This window comes from Plecotus auritus (assembly GCF_963455305.1).
Source record: "Plecotus auritus genome assembly, chromosome: 7".
NCBI lineage: Eukaryota > Metazoa > Chordata > Mammalia > Chiroptera > Vespertilionidae > Plecotus > Plecotus auritus.
Genome location: NC_137774.1, coordinates 152,332,320 through 152,359,519, shown reverse-complemented (window position 1 = coordinate 152,359,519; position 27,200 = coordinate 152,332,320). Strand labels below are relative to the sequence as shown.

Genomic DNA, 27,200 nt, shown 5'->3' with positions numbered 1-27,200 from the left:
CAACAGTCACTCATTTCAGTGCCCTGACTGCTCCGGAATGTGCAGCAGGTTGGGAGGGGAAGGGCCCAGGTGTTCAGTCATAGATCATTCGGCCAAAAGATATCATTGCTCTCTTACCTGTGGGTGGGGCCTGTGGTCGGTGATGGAAGGGCAGTGCGAGGCGGGTGGCAGAAAACCCTGGTCTGGCCCGGTGTCTCCGCGGACTGGTTGGGTGGCCACTTGAGGAAGTTACCGCACCTTTCTGAGCCACAGTCTGGCCTGGAAGTAGGGATGCCCTGATCCAGTGATTAACTCCTGAATGGTCCTTATCTTATTTAACTTTCTACAGTGATTATGTGTAACTAAAGCTACTCATAGCCTTGTTGTGTCACATGAAAGAAACATATAGTGCCACCACATGAAATGCAAGTTAATATTATTTTATTACTTGGTTACACCTCGGTCAAAATGACCCAAAATTACCAAATTGCTCTTTTTTAAAAATTTCAGAATACCTTCCCTTTAGCAAGGAGAGAGTAAGAGAAACAAATGTTACTGAAGATCTCCTCAACTATATGGTTTCTGTCTGAGCAGAGCTGAGGTGACTTGTAAGGCCATATTTATAAAGATGTGTATTCAAGAGGTTTATATAGCATACGTGTAAATAGACCAGAAAATATAAAGTCATAAAAATTATACTAAACAGAAGCGTTTTCCAAACCCTACAGAAAGAATAGAAATGCACATTTTTTTCCCTCCTAAACAATTATTCCCTCCAACTAGCACATGTGTTTAAAAATGTAATGTTCAGCTAATGGGTAAAAGATACTTTCCTTTTAAAAAGTACCATTGACACGTTTTGGATAACTATATAAAGCCAAATGGGCATTTTAAAAAATATTTTTATTGATTTCAGAGAGGAAGGGAGAGGGAGAGATAGAAACATCAATGATGAGAATCATTGATTGGCTGCCTCCTGCATGCCCCCTACTGGGGATTGAGCCCACAACACAGGCATGTGCCCTTGACCAGAATCGAACCTGAGACCCTTCAGTCCACAGGCCAACACTTTATCCATTGAGCCAAACCAGCTAGGGTGGCATTTTTATTCATAACAATTTACAGCTATAATAATAAGGGCTTTCGCCATTGTGGATTCGTATTCCCAATATGAACTTTGAATGGCATTTAAAACTTGTGTATCAAAGAAGTTCAATTTTACCAAAGAAGTAAAATTTTAGTTCCAAAATTTGATTTTATTTATACGTGAGGAAGGAAATAGAATGCATTGCCATAAAGTATTTACTCCCAAATACTGGAAGCTAGAAAAAGATAGCTTTCTCTTTTGGTCAGTGGGTTGTCTTCCGTTTTTAATACCTTTTAAATTGAGAGGAGATTCACGTGACCTAAAGTAACCCTTGTAAAGCGTTCGATCCAGTGGCACTGGGGCACTCGGTGCTGCCCAGCCACCCGTCTAGTCCAGGACCCTCTGCCGTCCTGCGCTGCTTCCACGCCTGACTGGTGGGTTCCACAGGTGATGGACCTCACAAGAGCAGCTGAGAGCCCTCTGCTGCCACCTTTGGGCCACTCTCTGACTCTATCCCAGAGGGTACATTTCAAAGAACTCTGATTTAACTTTTTAGAAAGTTAGTTTCAAAATTTTTCTACAGTAGAGTCTAGATAGAAGGAAGCTAAAGTGAAATTCTGAAATATTAAATGCCCATGTCATTTATCTAGATGAGTCCCTCCCCCTGACTACCACACCGAGGAGCTGAGTTGACAGTCTTGGGTATCCATATGCGATATATCGATAATTCCTTCCATCTATATAGCCTTTTGTAGGATGCATGTTGTTTTTATCACTTAATATTGTCTTTTATTTAAAAATCCCGAGTTAGACAGGGCAAGTCTTCTCATCCCCCTCTCCCTTTTTTTTTTTCTCAATTTTTTAAATTGTGGTAAAATGCACATAATATAGTTTACCATCTTAACCATTTTTAAGTATAAAATTCAGTGGTAATAATAGGCCTAATGTTACTAAACCATCACCACCGTCCATCCCCAGAACCCTTCATCTTGTAAAATGGGAATTATGCCCAGTAAACAGTAACTCCCCGGTCCCCGCACACCGGCCCCTGGAAACCACCATTCTACTTTGTCTCTAGGATTTTGACCCCTTTTCCTACCTCGTGTAAGTAGAATCATACAGTTCTTTTTGTGACTGGTTTATTTCACTTTAGCATAATGTCCACAAAGCTCATCCATGTTGTAGCAGAATTCCTTCTTTTTTTTTTCTTTTTTGAGGCCAGTACTCCATCGTATGTGTAGACCACATGTTTCTTAATTCTTCTATCAGCGGACACTTGCATTGCTTCCATATTTTAGCTACTGTGAACAATGTTTCCATGAACATAGGTGTACTATCTCTTCAAGCCCCTGCTTTCAAATCTTGAGAATATACCCAGAAGTGGGATTGCTGGATCATGATTGTTCTATTCTAGTTTTTTTGAGGAACCTTCACACTCCAAAGTGGCTGCACCAATTTACATTCCTACCAATGAGGGCACAAGTTTCTAATTTCATCTCCTGACCAACGCTTGTTATTTCTGGTTTGGTTGTGTGTGTGTTTTTGTTTGTTTGTTTTTTTTTAATATGAAAGAGCGCAAGGAAAGGAGAAAGGGAGAAATACCGATTTGTTGTTCCACTCATTTATGCATTCATTGGTTGGTTCTTGTATGTGTCCTAACCGGGGATTGAACCTGCATATCCGGACAAGGCTCTAACCAAGGAGCTACCCAGCCAGGGCTCTCTTCGTTTCTTTGATAGCCATCCTAATAGGTGAGAGGTGGCATCCCATCGTGGTTTTGATTTGCACTTCCCCGACCACCCACAGTGGAAAGTTGAGAAAGCTGAGGCTTGGGAAGAGTGACCAGACCATGCAGTTTCTAGTCCTGTTCTGCGGCTCCTAGTCTGGGATTTCTGAATTTTCCCACACCAGCTCTCCTCTGTATGATGTCTTAGAGAGCTATTGACAGTGACTTGCTGTTGTCATTGCGCCAGGATTCTCTGGGGAAGCTGACCATCGGGCATGGGCCCCACCCAGGAGCTGGCCACCACCCAGAGAGCCTGCCCGAAGCTGGACCAGACCAGGAGCAACACCCTGGGATGGGTAAGATTAGTTTACCATTCACTATGCTTCTACAGGGGAGGGTAGAAGTTCCCCTAAAAATCATTACATGTGGAGAATTTGAACGGGTGGCAAAACTCTTACACAGGTTCACGGTACATAAAAGCTGCCTGCGTCTCATAGCCGGATCGAGCCTGAACGCCCAGTTCACGCCACGGCAGTGTGCCTCTCCGTCCAGGCGACACCCCTCACCCCTTTGTGGCCTATACCTTAAGAGTACATGAGACACGCGGTGAACACAAGGACTGCCCGCTGTGGAATGTCTTTCTGAAAAGACCAAAAAGACAGATTGCTTACGGTTTTCCGTTTTTTACTTTATTTTTCTTCTCACATTTCCCCCTTCTGTTTACCTTCTTTCTTGACACAGGACTGGACGGCTCCCCAGACCTCATCCCTTCCCCAAGGCAGAAGGAGGCCGCTCACTCGGATCCCAGCAAGACTTCCATGGACACAGGACATGGGAGGCGGCCTGAGGACCCCAGAGAGCCAGTGCCGCCCAGGGCCCCCAAGTCTGAGGACAGACGTCAGGGCAGCCCTGCCCGGGTCAACAGCACCTCCCCAGGGAAGACAGCAGGGTCTCATCCCCCGGAAACCGGCGGGCCTGACACTACCAGCAAGGCAGCTGCCCCTGGGGGAGCAGGGCCTGGGCCAGAGGGAGCATCTGCAGCCAGCACTGTCCTGTCACCAGCCCTCCTCACAGGCCTGGACACCCAAGGAGTTGCAGGCGACCATAGCCAAGCTCCGCCAATGGCAGGGACCCTTGTGCCTGCACCCTCCCGGGAGTCTGCTGGGTTCGAGGGAACAGACTCCGAGCCTGGGAGGGCACCGCAGGCCAGCCACTCCTGGACATCACCCACTGACCGGGCCAGAGCGGGGTGTGGTGGTGCCTCGGGGTACCGCTGCCCTGTGACCGACGTGGACAGATGCCTCAAGGAGCAGGATGCCTCGGAAGGAAGACTTCCGTCTCCAGACAGAGGGCACCGGGCAAGGCTGGAGGGCAGTGCTCAGGGTCAGCTGCCCACAGGAGCTGCGGGAGGAAGCGCCTGCCGAGCTGAGCCAGCCACCAGGAACCAGGCCCCCACCCCCAGGAGGGCCTGGGAGGCGTGCCAACCCCCGCCCCCCTCCTGGACCTCTCAGTCTTCTGTTTTGGATTCAGTTAATCCTGACAAACATTTTACTGTGAACAAAAACTTTCTGAGCAACTACTCTAGAAATTTCAGCAGTGTTCACGAGGACAATGCGTCCCTGTCAGGCCCTGGTGACAGCACGGAGCTGTCTCTCTCCTCCATGTACGGGGACGCCGAGGACTCATCCTCTGACCCCGAGTCGCTCCCCGATGCCCCGCGAGCTTGCACCAGGGACACCCGGTCACCTACTCGTTCTCGTGGGTCTTCTCACAGGGAAGACACTACGGAATCGGAGGAGGAGCAAATTGAAATCTATTCCACAGGGGGTTTCCCCACCCCAACCTCGATGGCGGGGCCCATGTCTGCCCAGGAGGCACCCTGCGCTGTGCCAGCCGGAGGCCTGCCCAGGAGGCACAGCGCTCTGGGTGAGGCCGTGGGAAGTCCACGCGAGAGAGCCTACTTCATGCCGGGAGCCTCGTGCCCTCCAACCCCGAGCTCTGCCCAGCCGTCTCCCCTCGGGGGCAGAAGCACTCAGGGGCGTGAACCTCCCGAGGACCCACAGATTCCACAGCAGCGGGGGGCCCCGTGGGAAGCAGCAGCAGGGGGAGCCCCCAGCACCGGCTCAGCTGTGGAAAACCACCAGCCCTCCGCAGCCGCCAGGCATCTTCATAGCGCCCCGGTCGCCCTCAGCTCTCCTAGCATGGTGAATGGTTTGGGACACGACTTGTTGGATGGTGAAAGCACAAATGAAAAACAAGAAACAAGTGTAAACGCAACTAAAAGTGCGGGTGCCCCTGAGAACGGGGAATGTGCCCTGGCAAACGTGCTCAGCTCTGAAAGCCAAGACCTGGATGAAGCGCTACAGAAACCAAAACTGGTCTCCAGGAGGCCCATCATGGCCTGGTTTAAAGAGATCAATAAAAGCAACCAAGGTGCTCACTTGCAGAGCAGGACTGACAAGGGGCAGCCCGCCATGCCAGCCACCAGTCCTGACTCCAAAAGTCAGGTGTTGAGCACAAGCCACAGAAAGGGGGTTGCTGTGCAGAACAGCCTCCCTCAGCTGAAACTGAATCTTGAAAATAAAGACCCACCTAAAAGAAGCTCAGTGGAAAGCCTTTTAAGTAACTGCCAGAAACCCAAGTCCGGTCCCAAGCTGAAGAGGCTGAGCAGCAAGAGCAAAGGCAAAGGCAGCACCGAGGCCCCTGCAGCTACCACGCCTAAGGCCGGTGGGACGGACCCCAGGAGGTCCCTGGTCTCCCCCAAGGCCTCTCACAAAACGCTCTCTAAGGCAACGTCACCCCGGTCCCACGGAGCTGACCACGAGGAGCCCAGCAAAAATGCCGCAGCCACCGCCAGGTCTCCCCAGTGTGCGCTGGAGAGCAAGCCACCCCCTGCAGCCTCAGGGTCACTGAGGCTGTCAGCCTCTGACACGAGCATCAGACCACCCGTTTCGCCCCTCACCTCCCCCAAGGCTCTTCCTGAGCAAGGTACGGGCAACAGGTTCCACACATCTGTGCACTCCGGACCCGACAGAGGCAGCCCGGCCGCCCCCAGACCTAAGTGTGGGCCAGAGAACAAGGCGGCCTCGGGGACAGGTCCCGCTGCCTCGAGGAGCAGCGCGAACACAGCAGTGGGCCGGCGGGAACCCCCACCTCCCCGGCAGGGCCAGCAGCTCGCGGCCAGCCTAACTATTTCGGTACCAGAAGCAGCCCAACCTGGGGTGACTGGTGACAAAGGAAGCAAAACAATTGCTAATGATGCCCCAGAAAGAACCAACGAGCTGAAAATAGTTGAAATTTCTTCTGAAAGAATGCCAAAGAATGCATGTGGTGACATGCCAGCCGAAAGGGGCAGACCGGGAGGGTTTGTGACCCAGAGCAACGGTCAGAAGAGTGAACTTGGACTCTGCCACCAGCCAGTGGAATCATCCCCAAACCATGCACCTGCACTCGCGTCCCGCGCCTCCCCGGTGGAGCCGGAAATGCAGCGCTCGTTCAGCGTGGCAAAGCTGGCCGCCTCCCCGGGGAAGTGGAGCCAGGTGCCAGACTCCCCGGAGATGCCCAAGAACAGCACAGCAGCGGCCACAGCGCTGGATGAGCATCCCTATTTCACACCAAGGCCGGCAACCAGGACCTACTCCATGCCAGCCCAGTTCTCGAGCCATTTTGGACGGGAAGGGCCTTCCCTGCACAGCCCAGGGCGCTCCCACCGGGACAGCCAGGTCCCTGGGACAAGCAGCCCGGAGGCCAGAGGGTGCAGAGGCGGAGCTCTTGGCCTGGCTAATGGACCGGGTGTCTACAGTGTGAAGCCCCTGCTAGAGACGTCGAGGGCCCTCCCCACCACCGACGAAGGGGACGTCCTTTCAGTGCAGGACACGAGCTGCCTCGTCACCGACAAAATCCGAGTCACCAGAAGACACTACTACTTGGAGCAGCACTGGCCCCATGAATCTACCTCATTCTTCTCGGTGAAGCAGAGGATCAAGTCCTTTGAGAACCTGGCCAATTCGGACCGGTCCCTGGCCAAGTCTGGGGCTTCCGCGTTTTTGTCTGTGAGCTCCAAGCCTCCCATTGGGAGACGGTCCTCTGGCAGCGTAGTTTCAGGGAGCCTCAGCCACCCCAGTGACCTGGCAGCGAGGTCACTGCGACGCAGCCTGAGTTCCTGCAGCGAAAGCCAGGGCGAAGCCAGCACCCTCATCCCCCAGATGACCAAGTCCCCATCCAGCGTGACACTGACAGTCCCCCGGCATCACCCGGTGGAGGTCAGGAACAAGGGCCCTGATTCCGACCCCAAGCAATCGCTTGGTCCTTCCGGAATCCCCACCCCAGTAGTGACCCCGGCCTCTCCCATCAAGAAGAACAAGTCCTCGGTGCGCCACACCCAGCCCTCGCCTGTATCCCGCTCCAAGCTGCAGGAGCTGAGGGCCTTGAGCATGCCCGACCTCGACAAGCTCTGCAGCGAGGACTTCCCCGCAGGGCCCACGGCTGTTCTCTTCAAGACAGAGCTGGAGATCGTGCCCAGGAGGTCCCCTGGCTCCCCTGCCGGAGGCCTCAATGGGGCCACTGCCCTTTTGTGTCCTGTGCAGGGGGCAGACAGGGCCTGTCCAGGAGGAAGCAGGCCTAAAGCCAGTGAGCCTGGGGCACCCAGTTCAGCCAATGTGAGTGACACCAATCGGGATCTGCCCTCTGGAAAAAGCTGGTCAGTTAAGTAAGTATCTGCCATTTATTATTATTATTATTATTATTATTATTATTATGCACTAATAGATTTATAGAAAATCTATTTTAAGATTTATAGAAGTTTCAAAGATAATGCAGTTTCCATGCACCGCTCACTCAGCTCTTCCTAATGTTAGCATCTTATACTACCACCATCCATTAATCAAAATAAGTTAATATTGGAACACAATTAACTCAACTACAGACTTGATCCAGACGTCACTGAATCCCAAAAATGTCCTTGTTTGCTCCAGCATCCAGCCCTGGATAGCAACATCTGGATAGCCCCCTTGTTTTCTTTTTTTTTTTTTTTTTTAATATATTTTATTGGTTTTTTACAGAGAGGAAGGAAGAGGGACAGAGAGTTAGAAGCATCAATGAGAGAGAAACATCAATCAGCTGCCTCCTGCACACTCCTTACTGGGGATGTGCCCGCAACCAAGGTACATGCCCTTGACTGGAATCGAACCTGGGACCCGTGAGTCCGCAGGCTGACGCTCTGTCCACTGAGCCAAACCGGTTAGGGCTAGCCCCATTGTTTTCAATACCATTACAGAAACACGGTGCCTGCAGGGGGATGTGTTTGCCCAAATGTTGTGCCAAGTAGAGGCTTCTCAGTAGGGAAACGCTCAGAGATGGTGGTGGACGGGGCTGCGCCTCAGGGAAGAATTGGGACCTGTGAAGGTGACTGCAATTAAACAGGAAATCAATAACATCTTAAAACATTTCGTTTGAGCCTATACATTGTGTATTTTTTAATATAACAACTTTTACCACATTGGTCCCTTAACATCTTGGGGGAATCCCTGAATCCATAGTTATTTCCATTGAAAATACCTACAATACAATCTAAAGGAGATCGTTTTAAATGCATCATTACAAAGTAGAGAAATTGCTTTTTCTTTAATATTCTCCTAATGTATTTATATTATTTAGTTTGGATCAACTTCTAGTCTCAGTGGGGGACCAGCAAAGATTACAGTCCGTTTTGTCATCAGCGAGGTCGAAATCTACCATCCTGACTCTCATGCAGGAAGCGAAAGCACAATCAGAGGTGAGTGAAATGCAGAGGACACGGGGACACAGAACTGCCGCCACGTCAGTGCCCAGGTACGGCCACGCACTCAGATGTCTGTGAGCCCTTCTCCAGGTCTCCTGTTGTGAGCTCACAGCCCAATCTCACTTGCAAACTGCTTTAGAAGCTAAACCTTGTCTTGCATTTTTAGGTACCAGATTGGTGCAGTTGCTCATTTAATTCCCCAGTGGGGACTAGTTACTGACCTCCCCACCCAACCCTGCATTTGGAGTTTGTCTGCAGAGTCCTCAAAACAGAACTAGGCAACTGGTGGGGAATGACCACAAGCGCCTTTGTCCACGTAAGTGGACATAAACTACCTGTCAATGGCGCCATCTGCTGGGGAGATGAGTTAATGCCTGTGTGGCCTTGCCCTGGCCCCAAGTGTAAGTTTCTGAAGCCTGGGGTTCCAGACAAAGTCATTACAAATAAAGTTTTCCAATAAATTGGATGTGACGGTAATAGTAACAAATGAAACCAGGGGTTCCTATCTAGAATACTTCTCAGGACTATCCACAGAGATTCGAACCCTAAGAAATGAAAACTTTCTACTTAGAGAAAAAAGCAAGTATGAGCAATTTTCCTTGAGTGGTAATGTACCTGGGTCACTGGCATCATCTGAAATTCTAACACCAGAAGGGCTGTGACGCTGGCCTCCAATGAGGAGTGAGCCAGAGGGAGAGGGGGGAGGGATGAGACCAGTGGCCGTTAGCAGCCTCTCCTGGTTCTCCACCCACTGGTTTGGGTCTCTGCAGCCAAGAAACACGTGAGACATCTAGTATTTTTCACTTTCAGTAAAAGGGACTAATCTATTGTCTCCTTCCTCCTTCAACTTGTTGTAAGTCAGCATTTTGCACGTGGGAAGACTCACTTGATGATTTCCAGTCAAGGTCTGATCACGCTGCGCCAGGGGCCACCTGTACTCGTGTTAGGTAAAATGGTCTCAACCATCCTCACAAAAGGGAGGGACCCCAAGGTAGACTGTGTGTGCGCACAGGGTGCCGAGCGCCACCTGGGGTCATGTGGGGCCTCCCTGACCTCAGTTCCTATTCACCACCCGGCAGGCAGGTGTTGTGCTTGGTGCTGAAGATCATGCTTGCTTTCATCAGCATGCAGCTGTCTTCAGTCGGTTCCGGGCAAGCACAGATGTCCTCACTCTGCCATCTTTAGACCAGAAGTTTCCTGCCTTGCTTTTTCTCAATGAGTGTGTAGGTGCTGAAAATGGAACTGTACAGAACAGATTCTTGTGACTTCTGAGGGTGCTATGAGAGACCAGAGTAAAAAAACAAACCCTGGTCTTCTGGTTTCTAGAGCTAAACCTTGAGGAGTCCCTGATGGTGATTCTAGCTTTCCTGATGCTGTGCTGAGCTTCTCAGAGGCAAAATCCAGCCTGACAATCGATCAGCTTCCAGTACACTGTAAATAATTTGAATAAATTAAAGCTTTGGTGATAATGTGTCCTGGGATACAGGAGAGTCCCATTTTCAAGTATTGTTTCTTTGCTCCAACAACACATTTAAATAGAAGTAGTCCCATTTCTCCATCAAGCGTTACCTCTGAGCAGCTGCACAGAGCTCATCTGCCAAGCCACATCTCCCGTTTTTGTTGAGAAAGCCGTCATCATTCTCTCCATTGAACGGTGTCTGAGCACACATATGGTCGAATTTGCCCATAACGTGGAAATCCCAACCCCCAAAAAGTTCTGCAGGTCATTCTGTTGTTAGCATATGGAGCCTTGGTTTGAATTAACTTTAGAGAAATGTAAAATGACTAAGATTAGGCCTTATGACTTAACTCACAGAACCAAATATTGGGTTCCTTTCCCAGCACAATACAGAGGTGGTTTTCTCTCCCAGCTTTTTCACTTTCTCTTGTCAAAGCAATCCTTAAAGGTTATTAGATTCTTCCTCTATTGCTGGGTTTGAGAGCACCTCAAATTGATGGATTATATATCACTTGATGGGAAACCCAGCAGATCTTTAAAATGTGAGTCATCTCTAGCGTGTGGGTGGAAGAACTGAAAATTCAGTATAATTAGCCCAGCTCATTTTTTATTTTAAAACCTCTTATCAAGGTATCTTTAGATCAATGCTTGAAACATAGGGTGGTCTTTTGTTACTTAACCTTAAAACACTACTAAGAATGTCCAATACAGGAGTTGACAGCTTTAATGTACTCTAAATATTGTGACATACTTTATACTTTTAAACATACTTTGTATTTTATGAGTACTAGTTCCCTGACTGCACGTGGAATCCAGTGAACTGAGCACGGGAGGTGGAGGGCACAGAACAGGTGGCCTCAGCGTGCTTTTACCTGGCTCTTGGCACTTACGCGTCTCCCTTTGCTGCTGAACTATAGACATAACTATAGAATAAAGAATTCCCTTCATGATCAAATTTGGGAGGACACCATTTGGTGGCTAGACTGGCTTCTAGAGTCCCACCATGGCTTCCTTCCCGTGGTTCTATAGCTACAGGCTGGACCCTCGAAAACCCATAAAGGTACCACGCAGGAGCGCAGCACAATGGAGTCGTGGCTCCTCTAGTTCAAACCCTGAGGAACCACTGGGTTTCATGGGGATAAACTGCAGCACTAAGGGGTGTCAATACCATTTGTTACTCTTGGCACAGGGAATATACTTCTTCCTTCTGTTTCTTCTCAATAGAATAAAGAAGATGTCTGCTTCATAGTCTTGACTAAAAAAGAAGGCTCGGGTCTGGGATTCAGTGTGGCAGGAGGGACAGATGTGGAGCCAAATGCGATTGTGGTGAGTGAGGATGTGGAGAAGCTCTCGGGGAAGTCATGCTGAAGCAATTCTGAGTTCGATCAGGACAAAATTGCCGTCAGTGAGTTCACAGGTTGCTGGAGTTTGTTCACTGCCACCTGAACAAAAGGAGGAAAAGCAGTACATAATATTTTCATTGACAAAGATAAGCCTTTTCACACATTGCTGACTGATGGACAGGCTAAGTGACCTGTTAGGTGCCAATACACACAAACACAATTATGTATAGCCTCAAATTCACCTAAATATTTAGTTTGTTCAGAAAGACATTAGAATTAACTGACCAAACCTGTTTTTGCTTATGAAATTACTTCTTAAGAACCACCACGTTTAAATTTTGCATCACTCAAGGCCTGGGAGATCATTAGGGAGATGCCACCTTCCCTGGACAAGGTCAGGTCCGGTTCCTCTTTGTAGTGTTACTGCCCCATGGAGTGTTAGGCACATATTAGACATGATGCTGGGCACTGACATTTCATTCCACCCCTCACACTGAATGTGTTTTTGATATAAACCAAGTGTTTGCATGACTTGGGAAATTTGCCGTTAGAAGGTTCCTTTAATGCAAGCCTGCAGTTACCCCTTTGTTTTTACTGGAGGTCATAAATGACTTTGGCTTTGTCCTGTCCTTGTCCCAGGTCCATAGGGTATTTTCTCAGGGGGCAGCTTCTCAGGAAGGGACTATGAACCGAGGGGATTTCCTCCTGTCAGTCAATGGTGCCTCACTGGCTGGCTTGGCCCATGGAGATGTCCTGAAGGTTCTGCACCAGGCACAGCTGCACAAAGATGTCCTCGTGGTCATCAAGAAAGGAAATGACCAGCCCAGGCCCTCTACCTGGCAGGAGCCACACACAGCCAATGGGAAGGGCTGGCTGTCCAGAGACACCATCTCCCTGGAGCCTGGAATGGGAATGGGTAAGACACCCCCTCACCAGCCAGCAGAGTGTGAGCAGCTGGCAGCATAGACTCGGGCTGAACACAAAGGAAAATAATGGCGATTACCTTATTAAATGGGTCAGAGAAATTAAATATAGCGAAGTCTAGTGTTTGCAAAAGCCGCGTTACAAATAACTTATTTAAAAACAACCCAGCAATTAAAGCCATACTATTGAAGACTTAAAATGACCATTTGACAGCTTCTCTCAATGTCCTAAGGAAGCCCTTTTGAATTTCCATCCTATTAGGGCTTAAATGGCTGGTAAGTGAAACAAGAAGCCCTTGTTCAGGGGGACTGAAAGGTGAGAGAAGCTCCAGGCTGAGCTTTGTCCTGGGAACATCTGGAAAGGAGGGTGTTTAAAGACAGTCGCTGCACACTGTCGTCCCAGGCTCCACATGAAGCCACACTAAGCACTGAGTCAGAATGGGCACTGCTTCTGCAGCACAGGCTGGGTCCCCACGTGGGACTTCAGTCTTCACAGAGACATGCACCGACACGGGGGCCTCTGGAGATTTCTGCTTGAGCATAAAGGCATGCTCCATGCTTAGAAGAACAGAGGTGCAGGTACTGCAGGAACATAGCCAGGAGGGGAGACCAACCCTAACACTGGTCTCAAATGTTGTCATCAGCACTTCAAGGTAAATGGGACACGACAGGAGGTAATGAGTGTCCCTGTTGTCTCCATCTTCACTGAAGGGAGAAGAGGAGCTGCACAGGACGCTCTGTGCGTTGAAGTATTGAAGACCTCGGCTGGGCTGGGATTGAGCCTGGATGGAGGAAAATCGTCCATGTCTGGGGATGGGCCCCTGTTCATTAAGAGAGTGTACAAAGGTAATGTCCCAGAAAACACAATCTGCCGTCCACTGTCTATTTCTGTGAATGTCAGTGCCCCTTCCATTTGGAAATCACTTTTTTTTTTGAAAGATCTAAAATGTTTTTCATGCTTTAGTGGGGGCCCAGTGCACGAATCCGTGCACCTTGAAAGGAAATGTGGGCCATTGTGGTAGGCACAGGGGTGGGTCTTGGCCCATCCTCTGTGCCCCCACCAGCCCCTCCCACCACAGCCGCTGGCCCCGGTCCCATCTGCTGGCAGTCCCGCTCCCGCCGCCACTCCCATGTGCTGATGGCACAGAGTAATTGGGGCTTGCACCAGCAGCGGGTGCAAGCGGTGGCTGCTGTCCCGGTCACCCCTCAGGAGCAGAGGGAGGTTGGAGAAGCCCTCAGGGGTGACCAGGACCGGCAGTCGCCGCTCACACCCGCTGATGGCGCTGAGCAATTGGGACCCGTGCTGGGCACTGGCAGCAGGTGCGAGCGCTGGGTGGGACCTTGGTGTGCGGAAGCAAAGAATTTTCAGTAACCACCAGAGGCTTGCCCCGATGACAGCAACCAGCACCCTGCCTTGGTCTGGCATCCCCACTCACCTGTTCCCCAATCCCGCCGTGGCAACGCCCACCATGTTCCGCACACGGCCCCTGGTGGTCAGCACACGTCATAGTGACCGGTTGTTTGGTTGTTCCACCATTCAGTCTATTTGCATATTAGCCTTTTATTACATAGGATAGGGTTAATGTGTGTTAGCTGTTGTGTTTTACATGTATTCACTCATGTCATCCACATGACGATCCTATCATAAAGGTACTATTGCGCACCTAAGGTCACAGGTATAAGTACCAGGCATGAACCCAGGCAGCCTGGCTCTAGAGCAGGGGTGGGCAAACTTTTTGACTCGAGGGCCACAATGGGTTCTTAAACCGGACCGGAGGGCCGGAACAAAAGCATGGATGGAGTGTTTGTGTGAACTAATATAAATTCAAAGTAAAGGAGCGGAGGGGAGAGCAAGAGAACCAGATAGAACAGCCGGATCCGGCCCGCGGGCCGTAGTTTGCCCAAGGCTGCTCTAGAGTCTGTGCCCCTGACTTCTACACTGTATCTCTGACTCCATGTTCCTGTCTCCCCGTTCTTAATTCATCTGAGTTGTTATTGATGACATTACTTAGCTTGGTATGTTCACATCAGATCAGCCAGTCAGGGGCACTTAACATCAACCAAAATCATAGTCACTTAACACATTGTGGACAGATCACGAGAATTCTTACTTCACATTACACAGTGTTTTACAAAGATCATACTTTAAAAAGATGTCAGCTTGTAAGAACATGTAATAAGTAACTTCAAAATGCAATGGGTATTTAATTTTAAAGCATGCCTTTAATATTTATGTAAAACGTTTTTTTCGTTCAATAGAAACTTACCTGGCCACTGGGTAAAGCTAGCAATAAAACTACTGGATTGCAATTTCCAGACTACAAGAAAGTGAAATGGGAGGGAGCAGTAGGTCTCTTCATGAACTTGAACCAACAATAATTTGTGTGTATATATATCATATTTAATATAACACTGATACTGTTAGTATTAAATTTAGTAATAAAACAGCGCTAATATTTAATATACTAATTGTTAGCATTGTCTTAAAAATTAGTATTAGGTTGTTAAAGACAGTATCTGCCTCTATCATTAACATAAAATGTTTTTGTCCTTGAGTCAGTTGGATTTGAACTTTTCTTTCAGCTATATTTTTATTATTTTATCAATCACTGTACCCAACTAAAATCATAAGTATATTGATATCAAACAATATTTAACAATGATTTTCAGAAATTTAGGATGGAATAGCTCTGTTTTTTGAGCTCTATGATTTTTGAGAAAATTATTTTCATATTTGGGAATTTTCCTTTCAGTGCCATTTTTACACGTTAAGTGCACAGCCAGTGTGCACTTCTTCACTATGACTGTTTTAGGTGTGTATATGTGCAAAGCTCATAAACTTGCTAGACCATACACAAAGCTGCAGAACAGAAATATGTTATAGCTTCTAAGGAATCACGTAATCTGCAGTCACTGCTGGGCATGTAAGCACACAGTCTCCAAACTTGGATATCTTAACAAACATCTTTAACAATTAGAAGTTGAACCTGTTTCCCTGCATTTATTGGCCATTTGGATTTTAGCTATTGATTTCCTTTGTTCAAGTTTCTCTCTTTATTTTGTACTAGAGGCCCGGTGCACAAAATTTGTGCACTGGGGTGGGGACATCCCTCAGCCCAGCCTGCCCCCTCTCACAGTCCAGGAACCCTCAGGGGATGTCCTATTGATGGTTTAGGCCCGCTCCTAAGCCACAACCTGGCCTCCCTCTGTGGGAGGTGACTGGGCTGATCAAGGGAAGGCGCCACCCCCATCACCCTGCTGCTGCTGCCACTGCTGGCTGCTGCAGCCGCCAAGGTTTTTTTTAATCAACAAGGACTCCAGTCCCTTCACCACGAAAAAATGACAACTTTCTTTAGGCATTTTCAAGATGTGTCTTTCAAAGGATATGACATTTCTTTCTTTATCCTCACCTGAGGATATGTTTCCATTGATTTTTAGAGAGCGGAGAAGAGAGAGGGAAAGACAGAGAGAAACATCAATGTGAGAGGGACACTTCAATTGGTTGCCTCCTGCATGAGCCCTGACCTGGGCCCCAGCCAGGGAAGAGCCTGCAACCTAGGTACATGCCCTTGATCAGAATCGAACCCGGACCCTGTGGTCCGCAGGCCGAGGCTCTATCCACTGAGGCAAACCAGTTAGGGTAGGATATGACATTTCTTAGCCCCTCCAGCAGCGGACGTTTGTTTTTTTCCTCCAGGAGTGAGGTGGAAAAACCCTAGATCACTATCTTGAATTCTTATTACCCAAGTTACCAAGAACACTGCGAGTGGCAGCATACAGGGAGTTTAGCCAATGAGTGGTCTGGTGTCTGCTGGGGTGGGGGCGTGCTCCAAGCCACGCCGCAGATGCTCAGAGCACACCCCCAGCCCTGGTGTTGTGTCCCCGCTCCGGCCCAGCCTCCCCACAGCCGCTAGGGCTGGCACACAGTCCCCTCCCGCCCATCTGCGCATGCAGCTCCTCCTGAGCCAGTCGTGACGCCTTAAGTTGTCCCAGCTAATTTGCATATTACCCCTTTATATATATATATATATATATATATATATATTCTTTTGAAATGCCTTCTCAGCTGCTTAGATTTTGCACAGGAAGGGTTACAGATTTGAATTTTTAAAGTCAGATTTCATCTTATGGGTCTCTCTCCTAAGACTATAAACATATTTAGAGATTTTTCTCACTGATGGTTTTAGCTTACTTGGACTTCATTGTGAATACCATGTAAGTACCAAGCCCTCATTCTGTATTTACTCTCACAGGTGGTGCAGCTGAACATGCTGGAACAATAGAAGCTGGGGATGAAATCCTTGCCATTAACGGGAAACCCCTGGTTGGGCTCATGCACTTCGATGCCTGGAATATTATGAAGTCTGTTCCGGAGGGACCTGTGCAGTTAGTAATTAGAAAGCATAGGAATTCTTCCTGAAATAAGCATGAGTAGTGACACATTTTTTATAAGAATCTCCTTTTCTCTGTTCCCTTCGTATTTCAGCAAGTCAGAAGGACGTCTCGAAACAGCAGAGAAACACTGGTGTAGGCAAGGACTATAAAAATCCCCACATTTTTACTAACAGATGATGCTCGAATCTGGAAGCCTTCCCTGGAGAACACCTAGGCCAGGAGGGTTCGTTTTGTTCTGGTACCCGTCCCCCACCTTTCACTGTTACTAATGGGATATAAGACATGGCAGGGTGCCTTCTTTCATTTCAAACATTGAGTTAGACCTTCACTTCTTTTGGCCACCTTTTCGCAACATCCCAATCCAGGTGATTGGGGAGCCTACACAAATGTCATGACTAAACGGACTCTAGTTTTTTATAATTTTGTAAGTAAATACCAATGCTTTAAGCACATTCAATGGACAGAACTGTAGGTCTGTATGTTACCCTGAAAAGAAAATGAGACTTTAAAATATAATAATAATAAATTTATGACCTAATGGTTAGGCTAAGCTCAGGAATTATCCAAAAATGAAAAAACAAAATACAGAAAGTGGTATATTTTAGTGAGTGTAAAGTGCAATATATGGCTGCAGAGTTCAACTCAGTGGGTTACTGATCACAGTGAAGTGTTGGTCATGGTCTAAAAATGTCAATCATAAGGCTGTTTTACAGAAATGCAGTTCTGATAAACTGTACTAAATAGCCATGAACTTGCTGCTTAAAATGAGCAGAAAGTTCCAGCTTGGAAAGCACCTTGTATCTAGTTTGGAACTTATCTTGAGTAAGTGCTTGAATTCAAGACTGGTCAACACAAAAGCAGGCAAAAATATCAGTCACTGGGTTTCCATTTCTATATTTTATGTACTCTAACAGTAATTTAAATTTTTAGAAATCAAATATCTTTTTAGTATCCTTGGATTTATAAACATAGGCATTATATTTACCATCCAAATAAGAGGATCTTAAAATAATCCACTTAGGGGACTGTTTGTTGTGTCCTCCCCAACCCCTCCCTTTCCCAAAAAGCTTACAAAATGTACTGTTTCTAAGCATTGGATCACTTTACCTGACCTGGGTATTATGACATATCTCTGCAGTGACTGAAATTTTGGCTGTTTTTGTTTCTGTTTTGCAAATTATTCCTTTTGCCAAAACTGTTTCCCTGCAGAAGACCATTGTAACTCATGCTGCTTGTGAAACTTATCCCAGTTGCTCTCCTTTCAAAGCATGAATTTTGTAGGTGCTGGTCCTTGCTACAAAATTGGCTTTTCTCCCCTCATACTTCAAACCTTCATCAGCTTCCTTTACCAAAATGAAGGAGGAAAATGGAGGAAAGTGAGTCACTTTGAAGGTAAAGGAGCAGTACTATGTAGTTACAACCCAGATCCTCGGGGGGCACACACTAGCTGACTGAGTCCAGGGAATACAGGTGACACTGTGTACCTGTGCACATGATGACGCTAAGGTTTTATGTTGAGCTTCTTTCAAAAACTATAGCTTGAGTCTATGGCTTAGAGAGAACAACACAGGTCATCATACCCCCAGGATCATGGAAGTACTTGAGCTGTCACTTTGTACATCATTTTCCTGAGTGATTAATCCTAGTAAACCTCTATGGAGTTGCCCAGAGAGGTCTCAGATGGAAGTGAAATATATGATTGGTGTGAGCCCAGATTTCTCACCTTTTAAAAGGTTCTATAAAAGAAAACATAGTACAGGAATTAGCTAGAAAGACCTGATTAATTTAGCTTCTACTTTCACTACAATTCCAGGTAAGATACTATAGAAAGTCAGTACAAGGTGCATGCTAGATTGTTTTTAAGTCTCTGGGGTCAGTTTTGTGGTTTCTGTTTTCTTGACATGCAACTATTTGAAATCAACACTGAAAACTATTTTTTGCCTCTACTCTTCCAGCTGTGCCTCTTAAGAAACACAGTCCTCTGTGAGCAGACAGGAATTTCTAGAGCAATGGGATGGTCTCCTCCTGAGAGTCCCTGATCCTCACTCAAATCTGAGGAGTGCAAGGGTAGACACCTCTGGCTCATTAAAATGTTAAAGTCATCAGCCATTTCTAGTAGATGTTGCCAGAATGGTTCTCTGGCTGACGCTGGAACATAAGGTAGGAAGCAAAACTGTTTTTGACCCTAAGATAGAGAGCTATTTATTTATCTTCAGTGTTCAGGCATGACTAGTATTTCTAATTAGTCTAATAAATTCCTATACTTCCTGAAGTGAACACTAATGGTATTATCCTACTAAGACTTTCATTGTTTTGGTTTTTTAACTGGTCATTCACAATAAGCTATGAGGCTAAATATGTGTTATAACATGTAAATCGTAGTTGCAAGGATAGACTGTGAAGGTTGAGTTTCACTTATGTTCTACCAGACACATCTCATTTGATTTTATGGTTGACTTAATTGGCACCACACCTGTTGTTTGATATAATCCTTTATTTATGTAAAATAAAATGCCTTATATTATTAAAGATTAAGTGCAATAATATGAAATAGCCTGTACATTTTTAAATGTCGCCAAGTTATGTAAACCCACATCTCTGTAAACTTTTTTTAAGTAATTTTAAAAAAAATAAACACTCTGCTTATTACTTGTTTTTCTAGTTCTGCAACTACAGAATAACCTTTTAAATTATCAAGATAGTAAATGTTTATTGTTACCCAAGTGGGTGAAAGGTACAAAGGCAACAGAACAAGTCAACCACTCTTTCCCACAACCATACTCAGAATCTCACACAATCCAAACTGTTCTACCTCTGAAATCTTAACTTAAATCAAACATCCACGCTTTCACAACCTCCTGACCTTCCAGATTGCACTACCCTTCTTCCCACTACTGCCTCCTGTCTTCAAGTTCAACAAGCACTGTCACTTTTTCTCCCCATCAGAACCCGCTCTTCATTCTCGTATCTACTCAGACTAGACCCCATGGTGAGCACAACAATCCCCATCCAGCCCACAGGCTCAGCTCCCTCGCCCCAACTAAATCCTGGATCCTTCCAACGAGCCCACTTCTTGATTCTTACATACCAATTCCTAGAGAAAATACCACAATCACTCCAAATAATGCTGCTATAAATTCATGGTTTCCAACCTCACCTCGACTCTTAATGCTACTGGCAAAAGTTTCCCTGTCAGTTTTTTCTCTCATTCTTCACAATGACCAAGTTCTTTTTCCATTATTCCCGTTAAAGTCAGGAATATACTCAGAAAAGATGTTCACTAAGTTGAACAACAATGTTCTGGAAGTACAAGCCAATACAATTAGACAAACATTTTTAAAAGAGGTATAAATAATGGAAAGAAACAAAAGTAAACTCAAACACATTAATGTAAAAATGATTAAAGTATTATAATTTAGTAAGGTGGCTATCAAAAAGTATTCACCAAAACAAGCGCTTACCTAAATAATAACCAACAGAACATATGGGGGGAAAAAACTAATTACAACAGCAATGGAAAAATATATTTAACCTTAGTTAGCCAGGACCGACAAACCTAAACAAACGGGAGATACAGCTTATTCGTGAATAGAATAACTGAATACTACTAGTATAAAGATTTCAATTCTCCCCATACTAATCTATAAATATAATGTAAGTCCAACCATAACCTCAAAAGAATTTTTTAACCTGACAAAATTATTCTAAATTCCATTTGGTAGGATAAACATGTAAAAATAGCCGGAAGAATTTTGAAAGCATTGTAGGAGGGAGACAGCACTATTATAACATTATCAGAAACTACTATGATTAAAATAGTGCTCTTCTTCCATACAACTGGACATGCAAACTACCGGAAAAAGAGCCAAATACATGTATAGATAGTATTTCTAAATTCAAAGAAAATTCAAAGGTAACATTCTTAATTGGTGGCAGAAAACATAAGATTATTCAATAACTGGTTTTGGAGAAATTAACTATTTGTGGGTGGGTGGGTGTGAAAGCTGGATCCTTGCAACCAAATATATCCCTTACAACAAAATAAAATTGCAGAGTAGTCACAGATTTAAAAGCAAGAAAGGAAAACAAATCTAACAAGCCAAATATATTGTTTTAATTATAAAGTGAATATGATGGTCAATTCAGAAGCTATAAAGCCACAGACTCATAATTTAACAAACTACTAGGCACTATCCCAGCAGATTCAGGCAAGATAGAACAATGACCAAGTTTTTTAATCTCACATCCCACCCATTCCCTACTTCCTACTGCTAACACCACACACATACACAGAGAGCAACTAGTATTGAAAAACCTTGGTAAACATCTATAACAGAACTTAGTATCACCAAAACATACAAGTGGGTGGGGACAAACTACCAAAAAGACAAATTTGGTATCAGGATCTGTGCAAAGCCAAGTAGAAGGAAGCAACAGGGAACCTAAAGCCCTGAGACACCCCAACTCCCCACCCCATAACCAACAGGAATTCTGAGGAGCAACTGGGCAGCAGCTGAAACTGGAATTTTTCACCTAGTGAAAAAATGTGAGCAAGTGTGTGAGGTCCCTGATGAAGGTAGAGAGGGCTGATGCAGGTTATGCACACTCAAAATCAACCTGCCAGTTCCTCAGACTGAGGAGAAACTTTAGGAACAGAATCCAAATTGAGCAGGCCAAGAACAATAGAGGTCCAGATGAACAAGGCCCAGATAAAGGGGGGCAGAACCAGATCTCAGAAAGTAAGCTGCCATATTTCTTTACACGCGAACCAGAAGAGAGTGGTCAGAGAATAAATACAGTTAGAAAAGCTACCCTGACCCACTTGTCCTTTCTAACAGAACAGGAAAGGTAATTTCATGTAAAAATGGGCAACAGAAGATAATCTAGGTCAAATCCCACACAAAGAAAATAGAGAATAAGGAGCAAATACACCCCTACAACAACAAAAACACATCAGAGACATGCTGGGAGACCAATGAAAACTACAATACCTCAACATGAATTAAAATACATCAAGAAAACGACAGAAAAATATGAATAATATAAACAAATTAGAAAATGTTTTAAAATTGGGCATTAAAATTCAAGGGAAAAACTTAATTTCAGAAAAGACTAAATTAAAAAGATCATTCACAGTGAATAATACAATAATTTCTTAAAATAAAAAGGGTAAAATGTTTAAAGATCAGTAATAGAGAAAAGAACCCAAGCAAAACTGACAAATACTGAAGATATATAATAGCAGTCCCCAAAGAAGAACACCTAAACAAGGGAACAGAACAAACAAAGCTTCAATTTTCCTGAAATTGAGAATAAAAAAAGACTTGACATTGACACTACATACTGAAAGAACATACCATGTTCTATTCCAGAACAGACCAAACACACTGTAGTAGCACTGGGGGGAAATTGGGGGAGAAATCCCGTGGGCTTCAAGCAAAAAGAATAGGCATTCATGAGGGAAAGAAAATCATATTTGAATCAGACTTTGACAGTATGCCTTATGCCAAAAAAAAATGATACTTTAAGAAAAAGACTGTGACCCAAGAATTTTACCCAGACAAACTGACTTTCAAATAAAAGGCTGCAGATACACTGTCGTTATCATACAGAAACATGGAGTGTTTGCTCACAAGCCCTTTCTGAAGAAACTAACAAACGAGCAATGTTGGGCTGCCATTGCCTTCACTAGCAGAAAGAGGTGGACAAGGAGTTCGGAAGGCTGGTCAACCTTGAAGGCTCTGGCAAGGGTCAGAGCCATGCACCCACTGTCTAGTTGAGACAAAGGGAGCTGAAGCAACTTCCACCTTTTAGTCTTATGTAAATCCTTGCTGATGGGCTATCATCTAGCTGTTACTGGAAATTGTCTGCCTAAGGGCTATAGGTGGATCCCAAACCTGAATAAAAGGGATCACAAGGCCAGAGCAAAGCGGAGTCCTTCCTCAAGCTCGGCTCCCGCCTGGCCCCCAATATTCCCAAATTTATATTTTCTTGTCTAGTCTCTTTCATTTGTGTGCGGCCTCCTCCAGAACCCAAACCCTGAACCACACGGGACGTGGAGGGGACACTCACAGAGCAAGACAACCAAAATGACTGGATAGACAATAATATAAGGAATGATGGTGAGCACTGAGTATGTGTTTATTTAAAGAGTTAAGATTAAAGTAAGCTAAAGGGAGAGACTCTGTTGTATAAACAGTGTTCGTGTAATGCAAATATAACACAATTACAAAAAGTGGCAGCACTGAATTATACACTAAAAAATGGTTGAAATGGTAAGTTTTATGTATATTGTACCACAATAAAAAAGGGGGAGGAGCCCTAGCCAGTTTGGCTCAGTGGATAGAGCATTGGCCTTTGGACTGAAGGGTGCCAGGTTTGATTCTGGTCAAGGGCACATACCTCAGTTGCACGCTCAACTGCTGACCCTGGTTGGGCACATGTGGGAGGCAACCAATCGATGTGTCTCTCTCACATCAATGTTTTTCTCTCTCGGTCTCTCCTCCTTCCTTCCATTCTCTCTAAAAAACAGATGCCTGATTGGCGTGGCTTAATGGTTGAGCACTGACCTATAATCCAGGAGGTCACAGTTTAATTCCCAATCAGGGCACATGCCCAGGTTGTAGGCTCGATGGCCAGGGGGCGTGCAGGAGGCAGCCAATTAATGATTCTCTCTCATCATTCTCTCTCTCTCCTTCTCCCTTCCTCTCTGAAATAAATAAAAATATGTTAAGCCGAAACCGGTTTGGCTCAGTGGATAGAGCGTCGGCCTGCGGACTGAAGGGTCCCGGGTTTGATTCCGGTCAAGGGCATGTACCTTGGTTGCGGGCACATCCCCAGTGGGGGGTGTGCAGGAGGCAGCTGATCAATGTTTCTCATCAATGTTTCTAGCTCTCTATCCCTCTCCCTTCCTCTCTGTAAAAAAATCAATAAAATATATTTTAAAAATATATATATATGTTAAAAGGGGGTGGGGGAAGTACCTCTTAAGTTTACATTGATACTTTCTTTTTTTTTAAATATTTTTTTATTGATTTAGAGAGGAAGGGAGAGGTAGAGATAGAAACATCAATGATGAGAAAGAATCATTGATCAGCTGCCTCCTGCATGTCCCCTATTGGGGATCAAGCCCGCAACCCGGGCATGTGCCCTTGACTGGAATCAAACCTGGGACCCTTCAGTCAGCAGGCTGATGCTCTACCCACTGAGCCAAACCAGCTAGGGCTACATTGATACTTTCTATTCAAATTTAGAACTACAAGATTTTTCTATCTTCTATCTTAAAGCTGTATCTTCATTTTTCCATATAGAGAATCCTGGTTCTCATAAAGAAAACTGATGACAAAACACAATGTTTATTTCCATAAAGTCATAATACTTAAAAAACCAAATCAGTAACCTTTGGAGAACGCTGGGGAACCAACTTGATTTTGAAAATTGGTAAATAAAATGTAGAATGTATCCTACCTTTCCTCTACAACTACTAAAAGGTAATAAAGGTAAAGTGAAGTTTCTCTTTATAGAAAAACTCTACCTCATGAAGAAATGACAAGAATTAAAACATCACCAGTCAGCAACCCCAGTAAAACACAGGATCTAGTAAGAACTGAACAGAAAGGCTACTAACATCATAAAAGTAGAGATATCATATAAAGTAGAGATATTATACGTTTCCTGATAGACGAACACACATTACCGATGAAACTGTGTTGCCTACACAAACAAACCTGAATCTGACAAAGCCTCTAGATCCAATTATCAATTCTTGAGAAGTAGAAAAGTCAGAGAGATACATTAAACTACATGTAGATGCAATCAGCAAAATCCAGACTTTGGGAAACTGTCAGGACAGTGATCCAATTTCATCAACAAATACTTTACAAGGGAAAAAAACAAGATGGGGTGGGGGGGTGAGAGGGCGAAGGTAAGGGGTGGGACCTTTAAATTAGGAGAAATTCAAAATCACCAAGTGAAAAACGAAACTAAACAGAACAAAATTATTAGAGATGCACACTGGCTGGAACCAGGAGATTACAACTGGAAGGAAGTCTTGAGCAGTTTCTGGATAAGCTGACAAGTTCTAGCTTCTGAGCTGAGTGATGGCCACAAACATATTTGCCTTAAAATAATTCATTAGCCTACAATTTGTTTATGTGATCTTCCATTTGTATTTTAATCATAAAAACTACATGAAATGCTTATATATACATATGTATTCATAAGTTATACATTTGTTTATATGATTTTTATACTTGTTATATTTAATCATACCCCCAAAAAAGTTTATAGTATATACATATCCCAAACCTGAACACTAAGCAGATGTCATTAGCAGGATAATTAAGGTCTCCACAGATTCCATGCTCAACACTGCACCTTACACTTTACTGAATGTTAAAAAAAAACTTATCATACAACAATTCCAAAGGCTGGGGAAACAAACAGTATCACAGACACAGGATTAATATCCATAATATAGTAAAAGTCCTGATGAATCAATATTTAAAAAGATGCCCATTAGAACAATGGATAAAGAACACAAACAGGTTAAGTCAGAGAGAAAAGTACAATCTTTAAAAGTTCTATGAATAAAGACAGTAAATAACCAACCCCCCAATAACTAAAACAAGTTGACAATTCTCTATTAGCTTGGCTAAGACCAGGATTGATGAAACCCTCTAAGTATTGGTCAGGATGTAGGGAAACCAGCATTCATATTACTGGTGGACGTGTATGTTAACATCAATCTTACAAATCAATTTGGCTTTACCTTTTACATTTTTAAGACATGCCGTTCGAGTAAACTCATTTCTATTAATTCCTCCTATAGAAGTCAAGCAAATATAAAGACATATGTACATTAAAATACTGTTGGCAATAATGAAAAACATGAGACTAATCCAAATGTCCATTAATGGAAATTTAACGAAGTTATAAAATGAAGCCAAAAATGATTAAAAAGAATGATGTGTGCTTATTCTGAAAGCTCTCCACAATATAAGTACAAAAAGTAAATTGCACACCAGTATATGATGATGCTACTGGAAAAAGTGCACAACAATGGTCTATCAGAAGTAAACACCCATGTAATTCTAGCATTGGGCTGAGAAAGTATACTTATCAACATTTAACCATCCACACCCCATTAAAGGATAGCCTGCAAGTTTATGAATACTAATACTACCTTACTGGTACTATTAAAGAATATATGACATTTGTGCATAACTTACAAGAGCCAGGTATATCATTCTGGAACCTGATGGGCTGTGATGAATTGGAATTTACCTTAGACTGTCAGTCATCTTGACCTGAATGAAAGTGAAATGGAACAATGTTATCTGACAATATATAGTAAGTGCATACAAGATAGAGAGTTGACATTGAATTTCATGAAATAAATACCTCACAGACTTGTGACTGGTGGTTTCCATGCTCCTGGGGCAAAAGTAGTCATGCCGGAATGTCATTACTTATTGGCCCAATAGTCAAGACACCAGCCTCTTTCCTTTGGGTGATGACCAAATTCAAAGGTTTATTATACTGGAAAAGAATATTGTACCCATCTATTCACAAACAATGGGAAGAACTGAGTGATGGAATGTGTTAAGAGACCACTGGGCAATCCTGCTTCAGCAGTCCAAAAACTTTCTTGGGCCATTTGACACCTGGCAATGCTTTTTTCTCCTAAGAACATATAGAATTATTCAACTTTTTCATCCCCAAAAAATAATGTTATACCAGTTGTCGGCAAACTCATTAGTCAACAGAGCCAAGTATCAACAGTACAACGACTGAAATTTCTTTTGAGAGCCAAAAACCGACTTCTGCACAAGGGCCACGAAGTTTCAATCGCACGGTAAATGTGCGCCCATACGTGGTATTTTGTGGAAGAACCACACTAAAGGGGCCAAAGAGCCGCACGTGGCTCGCGAGCCGCAGTTTGCTGACCACTGTGTTATATCAAGATATTGTAATAAAGCAGGGATGTCCCTTTATCATTGTAGTTTGCGTAAGTGTAAGAACTTTTGCACACCTATTGTTTTTTTCTGTTAGAGAAAAGAAGTCCCCTCCTAGTGCCCAAATAAGAAAGGATAAACTGGGGTCCTCAAACTATGGCCCGTGGGCCACATGCGGCCCGCCGAGGACATTTATCCGGCCCACCGGGTGCCGCTGCCTGTCCTGCTTAGCAGCCGACTCATCCCGGGCCCACAGTGCGCATAGGAATTTGTTCATAGTTTTTTTTTAAAAAGTATAGTCCGGCCCTCCAACGGTCTGAGGGACAGTGAACTGGCCCCCCGTTTAAAAAGTTTGAGGATCCCTGCTAGTGGAATGCTATTACTATCATTCAATCGTTTCAGGACTTAAAGCTCAAACACTTACCAGATAATGTAAGACTGGGCATATCATCCTCTCTCTGCCTGTTCTTCAATAAATGAAGATAGTTCTTAGGGTTAGGGGAGGTCAAAACGAGTTACAAAATATTTAGTAGGCGCAAAACGTACATTCGGT

At 44.8% G+C, this 27,200-nt stretch overlaps 1 protein-coding gene across 6 annotated transcripts in view; it reads left to right on the top strand.

Moving 5' to 3' along the window:
* Positions 1-27,200, top strand: part of PDZD2 (PDZ domain containing 2) — a 360,570-nt gene that overhangs the window by 320,055 nt on the left and 13,315 nt on the right. For 3 of the 6 annotated variants that reach the window (XM_080677882.1, XM_080677884.1, XM_080677883.1), the window contains 7 exons: positions 3,040-3,148; positions 3,534-7,500; positions 8,448-8,565; positions 11,255-11,356; positions 12,013-12,289; positions 13,008-13,142; positions 16,550-20,753. In XM_080677882.1, coding sequence (XP_080534008.1) covers positions 3,040-3,148; positions 3,534-7,500; positions 8,448-8,565; positions 11,255-11,356; positions 12,013-12,289; positions 13,008-13,142; positions 16,550-16,716 — 4,875 coding nt within the window. In that variant the 3' untranslated portion in view covers positions 16,717-20,753. Of the gene's footprint in view, positions 1-3,039; positions 3,149-3,533; positions 7,501-8,447; positions 8,566-11,254; positions 11,357-12,012; positions 12,290-13,007; positions 13,143-16,549; positions 20,754-27,200 lie in introns of those variants that run through there. The other 3 variants (XR_013961080.1, XR_013961082.1, XR_013961081.1) reach the window with 3 other exon arrangements.